Source organism: Vespa crabro, chromosome 22 (assembly GCF_910589235.1).
Source record: "Vespa crabro chromosome 22, iyVesCrab1.2, whole genome shotgun sequence".
Classification (NCBI taxonomy): domain Eukaryota; kingdom Metazoa; phylum Arthropoda; class Insecta; order Hymenoptera; family Vespidae; genus Vespa; species Vespa crabro.
Genome location: NC_060976.1, coordinates 3,674,253 through 3,694,044, shown reverse-complemented (window position 1 = coordinate 3,694,044; position 19,792 = coordinate 3,674,253). Strand labels below are relative to the sequence as shown.

The 19,792-nt window shown below is 36.4% G+C and overlaps 1 protein-coding gene across 2 annotated transcripts in view; it reads right to left on the bottom strand.

Annotated features, from left to right (window-relative positions):
• Positions 1 to 19,792, bottom strand: part of LOC124431794 (4-coumarate--CoA ligase 1-like) — a 133,761-nt gene that overhangs the window by 17,715 nt on the left and 96,254 nt on the right. The window contains exon 1 of one of the 2 annotated variants that reach the window (XM_046980077.1): positions 2,891 to 2,923. The exons of the other annotated variant lie outside the window; for it this stretch is intronic. Within the exon in view, the coding sequence (XP_046836033.1) occupies positions 2,891 to 2,908 (18 nt within the window). The 5' untranslated portion in view covers positions 2,909 to 2,923. Of the gene's footprint in view, positions 1 to 2,890; positions 2,924 to 19,792 lie in introns of those variants that run through there. 2 annotated transcript variants of the gene reach the window in all.

Genomic DNA, 19,792 nt, shown 5'->3' with positions numbered 1-19,792 from the left:
AAGGATTTTATTCATATCCAGGTTATGGAATGGTATATGTATATATTTTAGAAGACAATGAAACATGCATTTGAAATTGATCGAATATATCGACGAATCGTACTAATGTAATCGCTCGTAAAAATTTGTGAATTTTTCCGAATATATCTATTCGTAGACTTTTAAACGGACTCATTTGTAAGAGCTCAAAGAGAGGATTTAGGATACTGAGGGACCGACATATTCATCCGCTCGGCTCGATAGTTATCGTCTTTAATGCATCGGCCTGAGTCTGATACCGATAATTGCAGGAAAAAAGTGAATACATATGTAGGTACAAGCGATACATTCTTCATTTTCTCCAATGGTAAAAGATTATTCGTTAAAAAGGTATTACGAACGTTATGTAAAATCTGTTTTTAATACTTGCGATATCTTTCACAATGCATTTTATGCAAATGACGATCGTTCCGAGACAATACGTTGGCCGTAACGAGTTTCAATTTTCGACTATTATGGGTTGCAGAAAATGAGGGAATATTTGGGAATAAATTAACAAGAAACGATAAGGAAAAAGAGAGAGAAAAAAAAACGCAACGAAGGAATAAGAATATTGATGAATATTATTTTAATATCGAGGTAAATGATTCCTAAGAAGGATCATACGTTAAATATTAATATACTTATTCTATATGTACGTTTAAAAAAAAAAAAAAGAAGAAAAAAATATCACAATGCAACATTTCAATTGATACATTCGAATCTACAAATCGAATCTAATCATTGTAGAGATTATAACGAAACGCGCAATTTCCTTGGAATACGATTAGGATATGGTTATGGTAATTAATCGATCGATGTTAAGCGATCAAAACTGTGGAAATGATGGTTGAACATAGCGCATATAGCTATGACGTACTCTACAAACTGACGCGTAACATCCGGCTCGATTTATAATTATATTACGTTACTTAGCAATTAGATACGATCGAGATTGGCATGTTTTAATCTGCACGTTATATTGCTTCATTGAGAAAAAAGGCAATAGAAATAGGCAAATAATCGTGGAAAGAAATGAGCAAAACTAATCATGATTATAGTGCATCCAAATCGATCGTAGAATCTTATATCGGATAGTGAAAAGTCATTGGGAAAATTGTACGATGTGGTCGCGTTGTAAGATAAAACCGTAATAAAAGTGGCTTTCCATTAATTCGACGAGGAGGATCGTAGAAGTAGAGCTTTGTGGCCAGTTGGAGTTCTCTTCCAAGTAGAAGAAAAAAAAAAAAAAGAAAGAAAGAGAGAGGAAGAAAAAGATTGAAGGATGAAAGAGAGAGGATGGTGCGTGGCAGCAATCTGCGAGTGGATATACCTATACAAAACTCCCATATCACGTATAGACACATCCACGTCTATTTTTATATGTGTTTGTGTGTACATTCCTTTATTTTCTATCCGAAGGGTTGCTCGTAGAAAGGGTCTAAAGGCTTTGGCGAATCGGTGGGAGCCCGTGTTTGAGATGACCACGTTTCTGGGTAGCTAAAGTCTCGTGGTTAGGATTAGCTTAATTACAGATAACTAAGTCGAGATTCACGAAAGCTATAGATACGGATAGAAGAACAACAAACGTGGGAAGACCAGGATGAAACAAACAGAGTGAGAGAGGAAGATAGATAGATAGATAGATAGATAGAGAGAGAGAGAGAGAGAGAGAGAGAGACAGAGTATACAAGGGAAGAAAGAAAAGATGAGAAAAAGAGAAGAATAGCTTGAAAAAATCCTCAAGGAGAGTCAGAAGAGAAGAATACTTTGAAATCGAAGATACATGTACACGAGTATACTCATGCATGTATACATGTATGTATGCACGTACAAACACACTTGACCGACGGCCACGAAAGTTTTATTATCTTTCCGGTCGCTGCAGAAGGCGAAGTGGCAGCAGCCGGATATTTCTAAAACGGATAGGAGGATATTGTGATCCTTCACAAACAGACGAACGGAGAGAAAAGGAATGAGAAAGAGAGAGTGTGCGAGAGGAACACTTGGTTCTTTTGAGAAGTATCTTTCACGAGATATTACATGGCATCAACGTCATAGCTACAGTCCGAATAATGTCCGTGTAACTAGTACCTAAACTTTTCTAGGTGGACGTGTATATTTGTGTTCTCACGGGTTACTGTACATAGCCATGTATGTATACTCTGCATTGTTAGAAAAGCGATGGAAGAATAGGTAGAGAGTAGGGATAAGGATGAGCATTGAGAAGAAACATTCTAATAAAATTTCTATTTTCTCTTTCTCTCTTTCTCTCTCTCTCTCTCTCTCTCTCGAGGTTAATTGCCTTACCGATGTTGGATCACTAGAGAGTAACGAGTCTTACTTGCTTAACCTGTGGTCACTCGACCCTAGACGATGTCACCTACGTGAAATTTCCATTGTTCTATCTCTTGATCTTCTTGCGTTTCTCTCTTTCTCGCTCTTAACTATTTCGTTTCCGTCTCTACGTTTGCCTCTATCAGTATATACCTATATCTCTTTACTCGTTCGCCGGAATGGTACTTTCTCGTTCCGGCGTTTCTATCTCTCGAGAAGAAAATGATACTCGTTATCCTGAATTGTAAAGACGTAAGAAATTGCCGGTGCTTTACTACGATTCCTCGTACTCTTACGGAATAGCATCCTTAATCGTTAATACTGTTTACAATCTATCCCTCATAATTATTTCTCGTGCTCGATCATTAAATATTTTTAATTTTTATATTATCTAATTAATTAATTAACCTTACGATTTCTATTTAATCGAGGGATGTTATATTATTTAATAATCACGTTCAACGTAATAAATCCAATATCATTTCACTATCCGACATCATTATATTTCAATTTTTATGAAATTGTGATCCTTTACCGACATGTTTATATCCATTTTTGACAGTTGCGTTTCTTGATTCAGTCTTGATCCTTTCAAAGTAGCCACGTCGTCCCATAGGCATCCAACATTCGAGATCAGGATCCCGGATTTCGAAGTGGACTGTCGATGCTGATAAATGCGACTAGTCGACCCTTAACGTTGAATCCTGGAGACTTTGTGGTGGCTTCGTGACTCTCCAAAGTGTGGTCACTGATGATCACTCTGTGGTTGACTATGTACATAGGATTCTACTGGACGAAGTTTGCTGAGCCGGAAGAGAGAACAGGGAGAGTAGAACCATTTATTCGATATTTTTGAACAAATGAGTTACAAGCAACTTCATACTTTGTTTCTGAGTACAATCGATTCAACAAATCAATACAAATCAAAGCTTCGAAATATTTTCATTATCGTATTTAATGAATAATATCTATGATTCCTAATGTTTATATAAAATTAAACATTGTAAACGTAAAGAACATTTTAAAACGGTAAAATTCCCATTTATAAGAAATCTCTATGATGTAGACCGACTTGAGGAATAAAAATAGAAGATCATTTAACGACGGTAGATCTAAAATGTAATACATATAGAGTGTACACAAAAGCAAGTGTATTCGTTATGTTTATAGAAACTCGACTACCATCAGTAGATTCTTTAAAGAAGAGACGTTGAATTTGATACACATCGTGTAAGTAAAAGCGCTGACGGTCTACTCACAGGGGAAGATTGTGGGGGAAAGAGAGAGAGAGAGAGAGAGAGAGAGAGAGAAGGCGGGTGAGTCTTTCGCAAACCGATTCACGTCACGCAAACTTGTTGCTTGGTTAAGGAACGAGTTTTTTCGTGCTCTTTAGCACATTATCAAAATTACTTTCGTGCCTTTAGGGACAAACGATATCAAAGTCCGTGGATGATCGTTCGCGTATTACATTTGCGTTACCTTCGTCGTACTTAAAGGAGTTAGAGATGGGTTTGAAGGTGGTGAGGACAACTACACGAAGGTTTAAAGCAAACGATCCATCTCGAGAATGTCAGGCTGTTCCCTTGCAGCGTTACGCGGGTATATACTTTGGGATGTGTTCCAATTTCTCTCAAGTATACTCGCGTATTATGGTATGTCTTCTCACTAGACGACCAGAGACTCTTAGTGGCTGATTAGCTCTAGAGATGGACTCGAGGATCGAACTCCGTCGATCGACCGAAGAACAATTAATCGCTGCAATCGGATTGCACTGTCGCATGCTACGTTCAACCACTTTGCTTTTTTTTTTATTGTTATTCTTCTTCTTCTTCTTCTTCTTCTTCTTCTTTACCTTATTCCTCTTTCTTTTGTTTATTCCTCAAGCTTAAAAAGAATTCTTGATTCTTCTTGTTCTCTTATTAATCACTAAGATTTTCTTTCGAGCAATCCTGCTAATTATTTTGCTTGAGTCCGTCTTTTAAATGTTTCAAACGAACCTTATCCTACCTTCTTATATGTATAGCAATTTGAATGATACAGGTCCAAAGTATGTTTAACGGAAGATCTGATAAAATCGATTCAATATACATATACGTGTATATATATATATATATATATATATATATATATATATATATATATCGTACCAAGATGAAATCCATAGAATGGGAATTTGGGTCTCATTGGTTTTGCTCTTTCTTCGATATTATTTCTCGAAACATTGCTCCCTCTCTTTCCTTTCGTCGTTAGAAATCCCTTTAGGATTTCACTTCTCTATCAAAAACAAATGTACTTGCTGTGTTTCCGGTGGAATCGTTGTTGCGAAAGTTTGTTCATGGTATTCTCTCTTTCTGGTTATTCCCCAATGAGAAACAATGATGCGGATAAGGGGTTGTTCTTCAAATGTTTTCAAGAGAATTCAGTTTATTTTTTGATTCTACGTCATAGGGGTATTCTCGTAGGAACGCTTTGAATATTGAGTTACACATATCAGAGATGGCTGCTTCCTTTGTATGTATGACGTATTTAGAAAAGTTTAACAATAAGTAATTTTCAGAAAGAGAGGTAAAATCTTTTAAGCGGACGATAAACAAAGTGAATCTCTTGGGTAATAAGAGTACGCTCTTGATATCATACTTTTTGTTAATATTATTTGATTTATTTCTTTAATTATAAATTTATAACAAGATATATTTTACTCTGAGTATAATAATTTTTAACCGTCGCCGTTATAAAGTTTCTAATTTTCTCGGAGAAATATCGAAGGTTAACGGAGCGCGTTCGTTTGCATGATTTTGCATTCGACTGACGTGGATTTTAATCGGAATATACTTGAGGACGAGGGAAAAAATGGATTTTCATGCGACGATTAATTCCCACGATATAATATTGGCACGATTAATTATTACAACAATGTCCGAAACAAATCTATTAGATAGAATAGCCGATCATAAAAAGTTGCGATTGAATAGTTCAGATGGAACGTCTTAAACCGTTCCACAGTGTTCGCTCGCGCGCAAAGCTAACTCGGAGTGGGATCGTTGTGTATTGTATTGTGTATAGGGGGTTAAAGGAGGGATGGCGACTAGGCTGTGCTGACATTGAAAGATGGTAGTGCTCCTTCTCCCTGGCCGCTGCTTCCAGCATGATATAGCACCATCCGAACGCGCTGATAGATCCAATTTACAGGGCGCCTTTAGCACGCTACCGAACCACCACCGAAAACCTTTTCCACCTTAACGTAGTCTACCTCGCCTCAAGTGGAAGACAATTTTTAACTTTGCAAACCTCTCTCTCTCTCTCTCTCTCTCTCTCTCTCTCTCGTATGAATAAGCTTCCCCCAGACGAATTAGTTATTTATTTATTTATTTCTTTTTTTCTTCTTTCTCTTTTTCCTTTTTTTTTCTTTTCTTTCTTTTTCAGGAAGAACAACATATCCTTCCTTTTTTCTTATTATATCCACGTTACTATCTCGCGTTTATTCCTTCGATCTAGAAAATTTAATTTAACACTTATCGAGATCCGAAACTCGAAGATCCCTCAAGGATTAGATACTTCTTCCTTTTCCATCATTAATATTGACGTCGTTAAAAGGATTGTCCTACTATTCATTTTTCCCTTTTCCTGACCGCAAACATATTTTTCTTCGCCGACTGTTATTGACTCTATCGTACGAAAGAACGCAAGGAAGAAAAAAACATGGGTAAAAGAATAAAAAAAAAAAACCATGAACGAAGGACGAAAAGAAGGACAAATTTTTCTCTTCTCGTCTGAAGGATCGAAGAACGATGAGGAAGAGGTCAATCCGGGCAATTAGCCGGAAGAGAGAGTAGACGAAGGTGGAAAGGTCGTAGCATCCTGGCGTAGGTCTCGTTTTTGATGTCGAAGGGGGTCAGCCAAATTCCTCATCAAGGTGGACATGCCTGCAGTTCGTGTGAGCCCAGCTGACCCCAACGATTAATGGTAAACTTAATTATTGGCCTTCTACCAATTTCTCCGCTGTACATACCGCGTTTTATATCTTTCGCATTCTAAAGGATCTCAAACATTTCAAATTCGATTCTTCATATATAGGAAAAAAGTTTTAAAAGGAGAAAAAGAAACATTTCATTATATCAAAAGATTTCGTTTTTGAGGATAAAGGAGAAAAAACAATCAATCAGGAATATACGGTTGGAAAATTCTAAATAATAATCAATTGATTCTCTTTGATTTTTCTCACTAAACAGGTAAATTGTAAAATTAATTATATATCATCGAATATCTCGAGTTATCTCGTTTGTCATCTGAATTAAAATTGGCTGGAATACTTTCATCCCCCAATAGTCGCTAGTCGCTCGGTCACGTCATAATGAATATAAAATAAGAAAATACGATATAAATTGCCAATGGTCGCGGACGAGCAGGCGTGGGATGTACTTGACGTATTGCTCGAGTGATCGGATATCGATTAGGCCGGCAGCGGCGTTGGCGGCGTCGACGGTGGCGGTGGAGGGCACGCTCGGTCCATAACACCCTTCCTCCGCGGGTCGTAACTTGCACTCGAATGCTATTCCACTAATTACCAAGGCGACAGAGGCCACTGCGGTTGGCACTTCTGACGGCGTATCTTGACGGTTCTATGCTCGTATATGTCCGCTCGAGGCTCCTGTTTTGCGATGCTAGAGAGAGAGAGAGAGAGGGGGGGGGGGAAGGAGGAGGATGGTGTGTCAGGGTGCTTATCGGACGGGCATACGTGGTTAATCACTAGAACCATCGTTAGGGCACAATATTGTCGATGGTTGTGCGCGTTAATCGTCCCTTAAATTCATCGATTCCCTGACATCGACTAGCGTTTTGTAATTCCAACTAGGATACTTTCCGATGTTACAATCCTACGTACATTTATCATTTTTCTCTGTTAACGTTCCTTCGAGCAGAAGATAAGAACATCTCGAATGTGTATATATATATATATATATATATTCAATATCGAGAAATAAATCGAATCAAACGCGGAGATTAATTTGTTTGAAACGATTGATAAGGAGAACTGAGAGATAACAGTTCCTATTAAAATTAATAGAAAAGTAATATTGGCATATTTCATAATACGATAATAGCTTGGACGGAAATTAATAAGAACAAATATCAAGAATCTTTTATTTGTAAATAGATATAAATCAAAAATTGCAATTATGAAAAAGATTAGAAATTAAAAAGAACATTTCTTTATGAACCACGAAGATAGTCTATTGAATCAATTTAGTTAGATAATTCTCTCTTGTGTCGATTTTGCAATGTCTAACATCTCTACGAAAGCGATCGTCCCGTCGAATGATACTAAAACGATATCCTTTGTGATAATACATATCTATTATCGCCTTGTCCTTTCGTTAACGATTCGAGGACGTTCGTCGAAATTTACATTCCTGCGGATTCTTGCGCGCTAATTAAGACACCGCCACTTTAGTTCGGTTCGTCCCCTCAAGCAGCTTCTTAACTATATAAACTATCCACCGCACGGCTAAAACGTCTACCGATAAACCCAGCATCTTCCTCCTATGAGACTTTACCACTGTCACTTCCCCTTCGTCTACCTTCTAGCAAAACCCTTATTCACCCTCTCTCTCTCTCTGTCTCTCTCTGTTTCTCTATCACTATTTCACTCAATGAATAGTCGTGTACGCAAGCGCACGTGAACTTATAGCTCATGAGCAATATGCACTGCATCCGAGAATCCTTGTTTTCGATCTGAGCTAGTAAATTACACCCTACGGATTTGTTACAGTTGCTTGAGAGGTATTAGCAACAAGAAGATTTTGACGTTTCTCTGCGTTCTCTCTCAGCTACTTTCTCTCTCTCTCTCTCTCTCTCTCCATCTCTCCATGTCTCCATCTCTCTCTTCTTCTATCTCCGTCTATCTTTCTCTGTCTATCTTGCTTGCGGCCTTTCTCCTTACTTGTCGAACACGTAGATGAGAAACTCAACCTCTATCGATTCTCTCTTGTTGGAGTAGTTCGTGTTTCGTGCAGCAGTTCTAGCTACTCTAGTTACTCTACCGAATTCTTCAACTGGGGATACCTTGAATTGCACGTCGTATTGTTTACATGTGTATATGTATATATATATATATATATATATATATATATATATATATATATATATATATATATATTGGTAATATCCATGTGTATTACTACGAAATGGTTAATTTAATATTATCTTGGGCGATAGATTCTATATTAATTATAGATACAATTATTATTAATTATTTCTGACTGGTTATAATTAAATACATCGATCGTAATGATTTAATCGTTCATTCAATTAAATTTTTGTCGAGCATAGAACTTTAAATGAAGATTTTATTCTTCTTTTCTTTTTTCTCTTTTCTTTTTTCTTTGTCATCGTCGATAATTTCACAAATATTTTTCTTCGATCGAAACGAAAATGTTCGACTTGACGTTCGTCGTGTTAAATCGATATTCTTCTTCTTTCGTTTTTCGTCAACAGTTCTCCGATATCTCGTGAATTTCTTATCGAATCTCTACAAGTCTTTTTTGCGATGAAAGACAATCGAATAAAGAAGACAATTTGACTTTCTCTCTCTCTCTCTCTCTTTCTCTTTGTTTGACATCCATCGACGCAAACCAATTGAAAGGAAAGGAAGGGAAAGTGGGCGTCATCATTGTCGTTGTCGTCGTCATCATGCGTTACATCCGTTAGAAAAAGCAAAGAAAATCGTTCTTTCGAATTCGCGTGGCTTTTATATATATACATCTCTCTCTCTCTCTCTCTCTCTCTCTCTCTCTCTCTCTTTATCTCTATCTCTGTCATACGCATGCTCGCTTGATTTTCTATCTTCGTTTCGTTCATGTCGGAACAGGAGCGGCTGTGTTTGCCGAGTTAAGTGACACTAATTGAAAGTTCAATGCCGGCATATTGATTACAGCCGCAGGGCACATAATACCGTGCAAACACGCGCAGGTAATTCAATCTCGGCCTCGCTCGTCGCGTCTAATTCATCCGTGGAAATGCGAAGGGCGCGTAGTCGAGGGAGAAAGGGAGTCGACGTTGGCATGGTTGGGTACTCTCTCTCTCTCTCTCTGTCTCTCTCTCTTTCTCTCTCTGTCTCTCTTTCGACCTGCCGAGAAATGGAAATGGCTATCGAGTAACCAAATTCAACATCGTGTTCAAGCCTGGGACAAAAACTGACTCACTTCTCGGGTGAGCTTTCGAACAATTTCGAACGTACAAAAGAACTTACGCCATTTTCGATATCGTTCGCAAAGCAAAGGAAAAAAAATCGAATCACGATCGAGCCGCGGTCGAAGCGCGTTCGACCGTACTGATTTAACTATTCCGATTTATCCTGAAGTTTGAAACTTTTTGTCATTCTATTTTTTTGTCGTTATGAATAACGAGTTTAAACGAGAGACTTTTTTTCGCTCCTTTGTTTCTTTTGTTTTTTATTTTTTTCTTTTTTTTTTTTTTTTTAAATCCTCTACTCAGATAAAGTAATTTAAAGGATACGATGTTCGTTTAATTCTAAGTTAAATTTTCGTTCGATTTGTATCAAGATGGATAAGATAAAACGTAATAAAAATAAGCGAACCTAAACCGGTAAGAAAATTTCTTTCTATTTGACGATCTATCTAGTTTTCAGCAGATCGTAGATTTTCGGTCGCAGGTGATACGGTGCATGGATTCAGGATTGTGTCGCTTTTCGAAGGAGAAGGTACAAAGTCACTTAGAAAGGGAACTTGCTCGAGCTAGCTTGAGGCGGCGGTATAAACTTGAGAAAATCGTAAACCTATATCCGGATGCGAGACGTGAGAGGAAGAACGTTACTTCCTCTCAGAGAAGAGAAAGAGGTTGTCGGTATGTCTATATGTGAGCGTACATGTGTGTGGGTGAGAAAGTGAGAGAGAGAGAGAGAGAGAGAGAGAGAGAGAGAGAGAGAGAATTGGTGAGGATGGGGATGAGTTCATGACGAGGGCGGCGGTGCATCCTGGAAAATGCAATTCGCGTTTGTGCTCACCAATAGGAAAATACCGGAACTATTCTACTATATTCTTCTTCGTATTTTCTTCCGGTAAGCTCGTTTCCATATCGTCCATGTTATTCTTGTTGTTGATTCTTTATACTTTTCTTAATTATCCTATAAAAATTAATTAACTATCTTCTTTATCGGAAAAGAAAGTTTGAATAAATATAAAAAGTTGTCTGAGTTAATGTTAATTAACCATTAATTGTTAGATTCAATATATCTTTGCGAATATGTAAAGTTATATATATATAAAAAAAAAAAAAAAAAATATATATATATATATCTTTATGAAAATTTTACAATAAGACGGTCTTAAGAAAACGTAAGCATTGAGAATGAAAATATTTTCGAGACTAGCTTAAATTGTATGTAGAAATCTCAGGGATTAGCCAGTCGCGTAGTTGCGTACCGAAACAATGATAGACATAGAAAGGACATGAAGAGAAATAGAGAGAGAGAGAGAGAGAGGGAGAGGGAGAGGGAGAGAGAGAAATGTTGGAGTAGCAAAGGTCGCGATAGAGAGAAGACGTGCACAAAGGACGGAAAGAGAAGAGGAAGTGACGCAGAGATAGAGACAGAGACATAGAATGGGGCCAATATAAGCAGCTAGCTCACAGCTGTTTGTGCAAACGCTTTCCAAAGCTACGTCCCGCGTTTCGTCCTTTGACAACGCCGAGTACAAACGGCCATGCCTATACTATACCTTGGGATCACATAGAATATATGTGTATATATGTATATCTCTATGTATATATATATACATATATATATATATATCTCCTCTTTGCCCTTTCGTCCTTAACCCTCCTCATACTTCGTACCACGTCTTCTCCTAACAATCAGTTTCTACTCTCTCAATACAATCAACGTGTCCTTATTCTCCGTCTTCTTTCACCGTCGTTCAAGATCCTTCGTATTCCTTCTTCAACAGAATCAGGATTACTGTGATACCGTTGGTCCTTTTTAATTTCCTGAGTACGCTTAGATAAGGATTCTACGATTCTCTTTTATTTCTCTCTGTTTTGTTGCGTTTCCATCTTTTTCTTTCCTTTTATCCTTACTCCCTCACTTTTATTTTCAAAGTAATCGCTAAGGAATTATTAGGAACCATCGAATCCTTCCTTTTTAACCTGTAGTTCGTACGTATAGCTCCTGAAGTAAAATTCGATAACCTCGATCGCGTCTCTTGTAATTCTTGACGATGTTGTCGTTGAGAAATTCCTTCTTCTGTCTCTCTCTCTCTCTCTCTCGTTCTTCTTATTTTTTGTTTTTTAGCGAACCTTCCGCCATCTCCTCTTCCTTCTTTCTCTGATCGATATAACCGTAGAAGCCGTTAAGACTGGGATTATGAGAGAATTAACTTTTAAGGTAGTTGTTTGCTTTCTTTCAAGCGGTTAATAGTACAAAAGTTTATTAGAAAGCGAAGAACGGCGCTAGACGGAAGATTTTTAGTTTCGTGAAACAAAATCGAGAAAGTTTCGATTTTGTAAATAATATTCAAGAAGATGAAAAAAGAGAAAGGGGAAAAAAAAAGGAAAAAAAAGAAACCATCAAAGATACCCCAACGAAGATACTTGATTTTATTGATTGCTTCAGATTTCAATCAATTATTTCGTTGCACGCATAATCTAGACAGACAATAAATAAGAAACGTTATATTTGAATCTAAGATATAGAAATAAGGAATTTGCGTAGAAACTCATGCTATTTCGTCACGTTTTCTTACTCGTTGGTAAAAAATTCTGCTCGAGGGAAATCAAAGGCAATAATCTATGATAGTTGCAATGTAACATGTATCAAGTAGAGAACGCATCGTCGATCTAATTAACCACATATAATTTTTGTCACGTACTATAGTTATTAATTAATTGCCAGATTAATGTTCATTTAAATAGTATAATGAATAGTATTGATAATCGAAATAAAAAAATAAATAAAAGAGAGAGAGAGAGAGAGAGAGAGAGAGAGAGAGTAGGGGAAGAAATAAAATAGGAGGATTAAATTCGTTTTAAAAAGATTCATTTCATTAAAGAAAAGCAATAACGAAGTTGAAGGAGTTCGATATATTCATTTCGATCAAAAATTCTGCTATAAATTCGGATAGGTAATTTCGAAAAGTCGATTGGTGAAAGCTCCTCTCATGGATGTGCGCGAGCTCTCCATCTCTTTCTCTTTCTCTCTTTTTTATCCTGTCTCTCTCTCTCTCTCTCTCTCTCTCTCTTTCTGTCCTTTTCTGGAAATAGCGTATCTGAAATTGGTTTCGCAGTCTAAGTCGAGCAGGAAATTGGCGGTAAGGTTACAGCACGTAGAGACCGGTCCGGTCATTGTACGATGTATTCGATGTTTCGTTTGTGGACGGATCGAAGAACGGAATCGCTTCCGGGGGTCACAGGGGAATAGGAAATCTGAGGTCACCGGAAGTCGGATTCCGTGACGGGAAAGAAGGTCAAGATTGAGATCTCAAAGAATTAGAAGCATTTGTTCGGCTTTATATACCGCGATTCGAAAAGGAGAAAAAAGAAATGAAGAAGAAAAACTTTTACGAACGATACGGAATTTATTTTTCAAAGATGAACCTTATTTTCTTCTTTTTAAAACAATAAAAGAGAAGTTATTTTCTCTCTCTCTCTCTCTCTCTCTCTCTCTCTCCCCATCCCTCCCTTTCTCTATTTGCCTTCTTTTATTTCTCGTTTTTTTCTTCCTTAACTTTTTTAACTTTTTTTTCGTCGACGAACAGTTCACAGTACTCGCAAATTCCTATACATGGAATCGATTGGAAGAATAGAATTTGCCTTGAAAACTGTCAGAGAAGACTAGAGAAAAGTGAGAAAGGAATAAAAGAAAAAAAAAAGGGAAGTCCTACACTCGTGTGAACTCGCCATCCATAAAAGAAGAAAAAGAGAAAGAGAGAGAGAGAGAGAGAGAGAGAGAGAGAGAGAGAGAGAGAGAGAGTAAGAGAAAGAGACACCTCCAGGGAAATTTCTGTATTTCTCATTTCGCGGAAGGAAAGAGCTGCGCGGAGACCTACCGAAAACCTTATTGAAAATTCCTCCCTCCCTTTCTATTTTCGTCCTTCTCCATTCCACCTTTTTCGTTTTCTTTTTCACGTTTCGTTCGTTTCTTCGAGAGTTTTATCCCTTTACTACTTATGAATCGTTTTGCATAATGAATAGAGTACATTTAAAGTTATATTACTCCAATTAAGGAGAATCTTTTTTCAAATATGTACTATAATTATCCACAAATTTCACGTATCACTTTTCATATTGTACGTTCTATCAGTCATCGTCGTAAATCACTGAATCATCATTGAATTAATTGATATTAATTATCTATGCATTTCTATTATAATATTTGTAAGATATTAATTATGTTTGTTCCTTCAAATCGTCGAAAGAACGTCACTTAAAAGTAGAGGTAACTCGACCCATAACCGGAGGATCATGAAAAGAGGGCCAAGAGCAATCGTTATTACTGCCAGATGTAGGCAAGTACGTAGACGTAAAACTATCCAAAGTCCATTTCTGAGAACTTAGTTAACCACTTTCTTGGAAGTTTTAACGGCCAACCGTTCTTGCTGCTAACCCCTTATCCGCTTTCTCTCTCTCTCTCTCTCTCTCTCTCGTTCCCTTTCTTTTTTTTTGCGTTTTCCTCCCTTTCTCCCGATGAGTCAAAGAGAGAGAAAGAGCAAGTAATTTTCTGACCTTTTCTACTATTTCGCCCCGATATACTTCGTACCCTAGTTTTGAATTTAGTTGGATAGTTTCGACGAACTAGCATCAAAAAGTAATGTTAGTAACTGTGCTCTTTAACTCTCGAGAATGGAAAAAAAGGAGAAAGGAAATAGAGATAGAAAGAGAAACTTGAGGAAAGGAAAGAATAGAAAAATAATGAAAGGGAGAGTCTTCGAAAAAATTGACTCTATTACAGTTGTCTCGTGTTATTGTTGTTTTATTAATTACGTAAATAATTAAGAACCGATAAAGCTTATTAAAAGTAGACGTATATCATGAATGAAATTTTGGGTAAAAAAGAAAAAAAGAAAAAAATAAAACAGCGTGAAAATTCCAACGAGAAGCTTAGGAAAAATACGATAGTTCCTTGTCGACGAGTTAGCAACCGGAAGAGTTCCATCCTTCAAGTTTACCTTTCTTTCGTAAAACTGCAGTAACTTAAGTCTACTTTTCCCTTACTTACGGAAATTCGAGATTAATAGTAAAAAAAGGAAAAAACTTGAGAGAGAGAGAGAGAGAGAGAGAGAGAGAGAGAGGGATATGTTCCAGAAAAAATGCTTTCAAAGCGCATTCTCTTCGATGGATTCGTTACATTTTCTCTTCCTTCGGTCAACATCGTTTCACCCTCACCTACTTCCCTCCCTCCTTCTCTCTATCCCTTTCTATCTCTCTTTTTATCAGTCTCGTTATTTTTCTTTTTTTCACATTTCATTCGCTAACTAGCAGGATTCCTTTTGTGCCATGTAATTCCGCTCTTTTACACACTTCTCTCGCAACTCACTTTTTCTTTTTTATTCCGAGTACCGTACTTATTTTTTCGAGAGAGTTTCATTTACCTCCTCTTTGGTAGCTCATCATTAACGGGTGTAAACAACTATATCAAATATATATTTCTCTTCCTTGTATTTAATTCACAGTATTATGTTCCTCCAGTCTCGTTTTAGAATCGATCACCATTTGTATTATATTTCATACTTTTATTTATTAACGCTTATTAGTTTTTATCGATGATCCATCCAATCTTGTTAATTGTGTTTATTAAATATCGTAATTAATATCGTTATTAATAATTTTGTTCGTTAAATTAACGAATATATTGTACTCTACCCCTTATATATATATATATATAAACTTTGTTAATAAAATAGCACCGGATGCGTGTAGAAAAATTGTTGAGATAGAAAAGAATGTAGTTATACGTATACATGCATGTACGTTGGAAAAGTAGAACGATTGAGATAGAAAGTAAGAGGAATAATAAGAGTGAAAAACAAGTATGTACATACGTATATATGTATAGTATATGTACGAACGTGGATCGTTACATACATATGCGTCGACAAGTTTACGCTACGCTGAACGAATATGCAGTCAAGTGAAGGAGGAGTAGTACCATATCAGAGGCCCAACGAGAAGAAATACAACTTGCTATGTGCCGTCTGAGAGAGCAACTATTTCTCTCTCTCTCTCTCTCTCTTTTTCTCTCTCTTTCCCTTTATCTCTCTTCTATCCAGCTATCTTTCTTTCTCTTCATTCTGTCTATCCGTCCAAGCTTCGCTTCGTAACTCGTCGGCAAATATCGCGCGTGAATTTCAAGTTCGAATCGGCGGTAAATATACATAAGTGAACGTTGGTGTAAGAGAGCGAGAGAATTCTCGCTTCCGTATCTATCTTCTACTCGACAAGGAGCGATAATATCCTACAAGGATGGTTTGGGAAACCTTTCGAAGGCGCTATACCGTGAAGAACCATCGAGTTTAACGGTTTAATCGCGACGTTTTTCCTTCCTCCTGGTACCTTCCCGTTTCCGGATTTATATTCTCGCTTTCTTATCGAGTCGTTCGGTTGGAAATCACATTACTATCTGTGTAGTTTCCTTCATAACTGTGCGTACTTAAGTCGAATAGTTGGAATACTTTTTGATAAGGACACTTTATCGATTCTATCGAGTGTGGTTAACTGGGGAATTAATTAAATGAAATCCCACGAACGCGATTTCAATCTAATTTTAATTTTCTAATTGTAAATTTAGAAAGGATTTTTTTCTGTTCTCCTTTTTTCCTTTTTTTCTTTTCTTTGCACTTTCTTTTTCCCTTTTCTCTTTTCTTTTTCAAAAGTAAAGTTGTTGTAAATCGGGGAACATAGAATTGGAAGGTGAGAAAGGAAAGAATTCTACAAACAAATCGTTCGATTGCCCTAGCCGTAAGAAATCCTTAGGAAAAAGAAGGATTTTTCTTTCAACGAATACCACCACCTATCACCGTTCTCTTGCTTATCGTCAACACGTAATCTTGGCAAAGGACGATACGCAGGTGTTCGAGGAGCGAGAAGGGTAATAGTAAGAAGTGTAAACTGAAACAACTATGTAAACACAGGTCACGATGCTATAGGAAAGGATTTTTGTGGTGAAAGAAAAGGCTATTCTTCAGCGTGTTACCTCGACCCGTACGATTTCGAATATCTCCTTTTTTTCCAGTTTCCCTTACTTTTTCTCTCTTCCGTTCATTCTTCCTTCGTAGAAGACGACATCCTTATAACCTTCCGTTCTCTCTTTTTCCATTTTTTTTTTATCTTACCCTTTTCTTTCTTGATCTTATTTCCTGCATCCTTCTCTTGGGAAAGGACGACGGTAAAGGGAGAGAGAGAGAGAGAGAGACAGAGACACAGAGAGAAAGAGAACGCCCTGACAGAAGTTCCTACGTCAGTGTAACTGTTGAACCACAATTTTAGCCGGAAGGCTTATATAGTCGGCATTCTGATAGCGAGTAATATTAAACTTGGCCAATGCCTCGAGCTAGTCCAACAAATTTTGCGGTTCTCTTTTCGCTATTTTATCGAACGTGCTTTACTCTCAGGAATGAGAACTATCCTGGTCCTTTTCGTTCGTTGTTAATTAAGGTTATATGTGTCTTCGAGAGTGTGTCGCAAAAGCTACTGCTTGTCCTTTATATATTTATTTTCCTTTGTTACGGAAATTGTTTCTTGTTCAGACAGAGAATGGACGTTTCAATTGTACTGTTTTAATATTTGAAAACTATGAGAGATACACATAATACATATTTTTATTTTACTTGAATTCGAGACTCGTTCTTTGTCAATAAAATTTTGTCAATAAAAAAGAAGAAAAAAAGAAAAGAGAAGAAAAAAATGGGGGATATCAGTTTTATTTAAACTTAATTTTTATCTGTCTGTGTTTTAGGAACGCTAATAAAACACTTCAATCGTTTGTTTCTATCCGTTTCCTTTTCCTCTTTTCCTCTCTTTCCATCATTCCTCCCCTACGAGAAACGAGAGTTGTAATCGCAGTTTCTATGTTGCCTATCACTCCGCAACTTCTTCCAGAAGGTTCATAAGTGCTCGACCTGTGATAGTAATATGAAACTTACACTAAACCAATGTCCTCAGGCTCTCTCTATCTCACCCCCTCTCTCGTTTCTCCTTCTCTTTCCTTTCCTTTCACTTCTGTCTGTTGTTTCGATGAGCTTTCACGATGACGATATTTTGTCATGACTATAATACTCGTATATTATACTAATATTACGACTTGTCGGTTATTCGAGATTAACAAGAGAAATGATAGTAAAGATGAATAATTTACAATGTTATCGATGAAAAAGAAAATAAAATGGTCTATATGTAAATAGAAATAAAAGTAAAATTTATCATTTTAATTTGTAATCGTATCTAGATATATACGTATTTATTTTCCTTTTTTTTTTCCTTCCATGAAAATTATACTATCATACCTCATATTAAAATTAAACATAATATAAAATTGTAGAATTTTTATTAATATTACCAGAAGATATATTCATATTTTACGATATTAAAGTCTCTGCTTTAGCGATATAAAAAGTATTAGCGTATAACGTTGAACATTTATTTTTACACATTAACTATCTGTTGTCTGAAAAACGCAATATTTTTTCTCTCGATGAAAGAGTTTAATCGTTCTACTTTTTTACCAAAACAAATTACGCTAATGTAAATATCTATATTTGCAAAGATGAAAAATATTTCGATCACTGTGATCTACTTAGGTATGTCTCTTGAGAATCATGTTATCCAAATTTAGTTTTACTTAGAAAACAAGATTCGTTTTTCTCTATAAAATTATTTCATCGATTGATATTGAAATAACGAATTATCTTCAAATCAATAATATAATTTCGATTAATTGATATATCAAAGAATATTTCAATGGTATTACAAGAGATATTTTATTAGACTTTTTCTCGAATTTTCAAATGATTTTTAAGAAGCTAATAAACGTTAATTGGCCGCATCGGCCATCTTTCTGTTATATTATCTTGAGCTTCTCAGTTAACAAGGGACAAGTATAATATACCATAATGCATATAGTACTAAAGATCCATTATCATCGACGCTAATGAGTTTGTTTTATCGATGAAATTTTATATATAACAATAGCTTTTTGTTAATCTTCAAAAAAAGAAAAAAGAAAAAACAAAAGAAATTCTTAAGAACTTAAAAGTTGTTATTTTTTCATGATTTTTCAAACTGGATCAGTGCAAAGGAATTATCATTTTTTTTTTTTTTTTTCACGAAGAATGAATATACCCTGCGATAGAATATAAACTGTAAAATTTTACGATGGCCATTCTGGTAATACATAGAATCGACACCGAAAAACGTGTAACAAGAGCAAGGTCCACGTTCTTGAAGACGCGGTCAATGACATGAGTCAGCCCTTTCGGCGATATCGTCGTTGCCGTTTCCTTTGTTTCTATCTTCATTGTGGTCCAATAGCAACGTCGTTCTTCCCTCTTTACCCGTTTGTCGACAAAGAGACGGGGTATCAGCTCGTGCTGATGGAGCGCACCGGTAAGAAATCTGATTGTAAAGGACGGCCGATCCAACGCTTCCATTTTCCTTTTTCTTTCTCCCTCTCTCTTCTCTTGTAGTATCGTTCGAATCCCGCAAAATTCTATTTCTCTCTTTTATTATTTCTCCATTCCTTCGTACCCTTTCCCTTTTTTCTATCTCTCCCACTCTTTCTATCTTCTTTTCTTTCTTCGTTCATTCCTTTCTCGCCTTATACTATTCCTTAAACCCCTTCCAACTTCTTCGTTCTCTCGCTCGTCTAACCTCTCAAAGAAATATCACGACTATTTCAATTCTCGCTGATATTGCGCCTCAGGCCGACCAGGCCATCCTTTATTTTATACCAACCGACGTACACCCAGCTAACATTTCTTACCTCCGTTCTCCCTTTTCCTTAGACCGCTCGATCCTCTTCTACTTATACCCTTTAGGATGCTTCTCTAAGCCGTGCTTGCATTTTTCTACGTTCGCTCGTCGTTCTCTTACGTTTCGATCGATCTTCTCTCTTCTCGCATCAAAGATTCTTGACCACTAAAAAATTGTCTTCGGAACGAGACCACAATTGTTCTATTTTGATATATTAAATGTAAATATATGAATGCGAATAATCCGAAAAAAAACAATCGGTGAATAACTATGATTTTCTTCTTATCCTTTATCACTTTCATTTGTCTCTTCATGATCATTATTATTATTATTATTATTATTATTATTATTATTATACTTTAATAAACAGATAAAAATATGTAAACAAGATTAAAAAAAAAATCCCAATGGGATAATCGTAATGTAATATGTATGTAATATCAGTCAACATGTATATGTA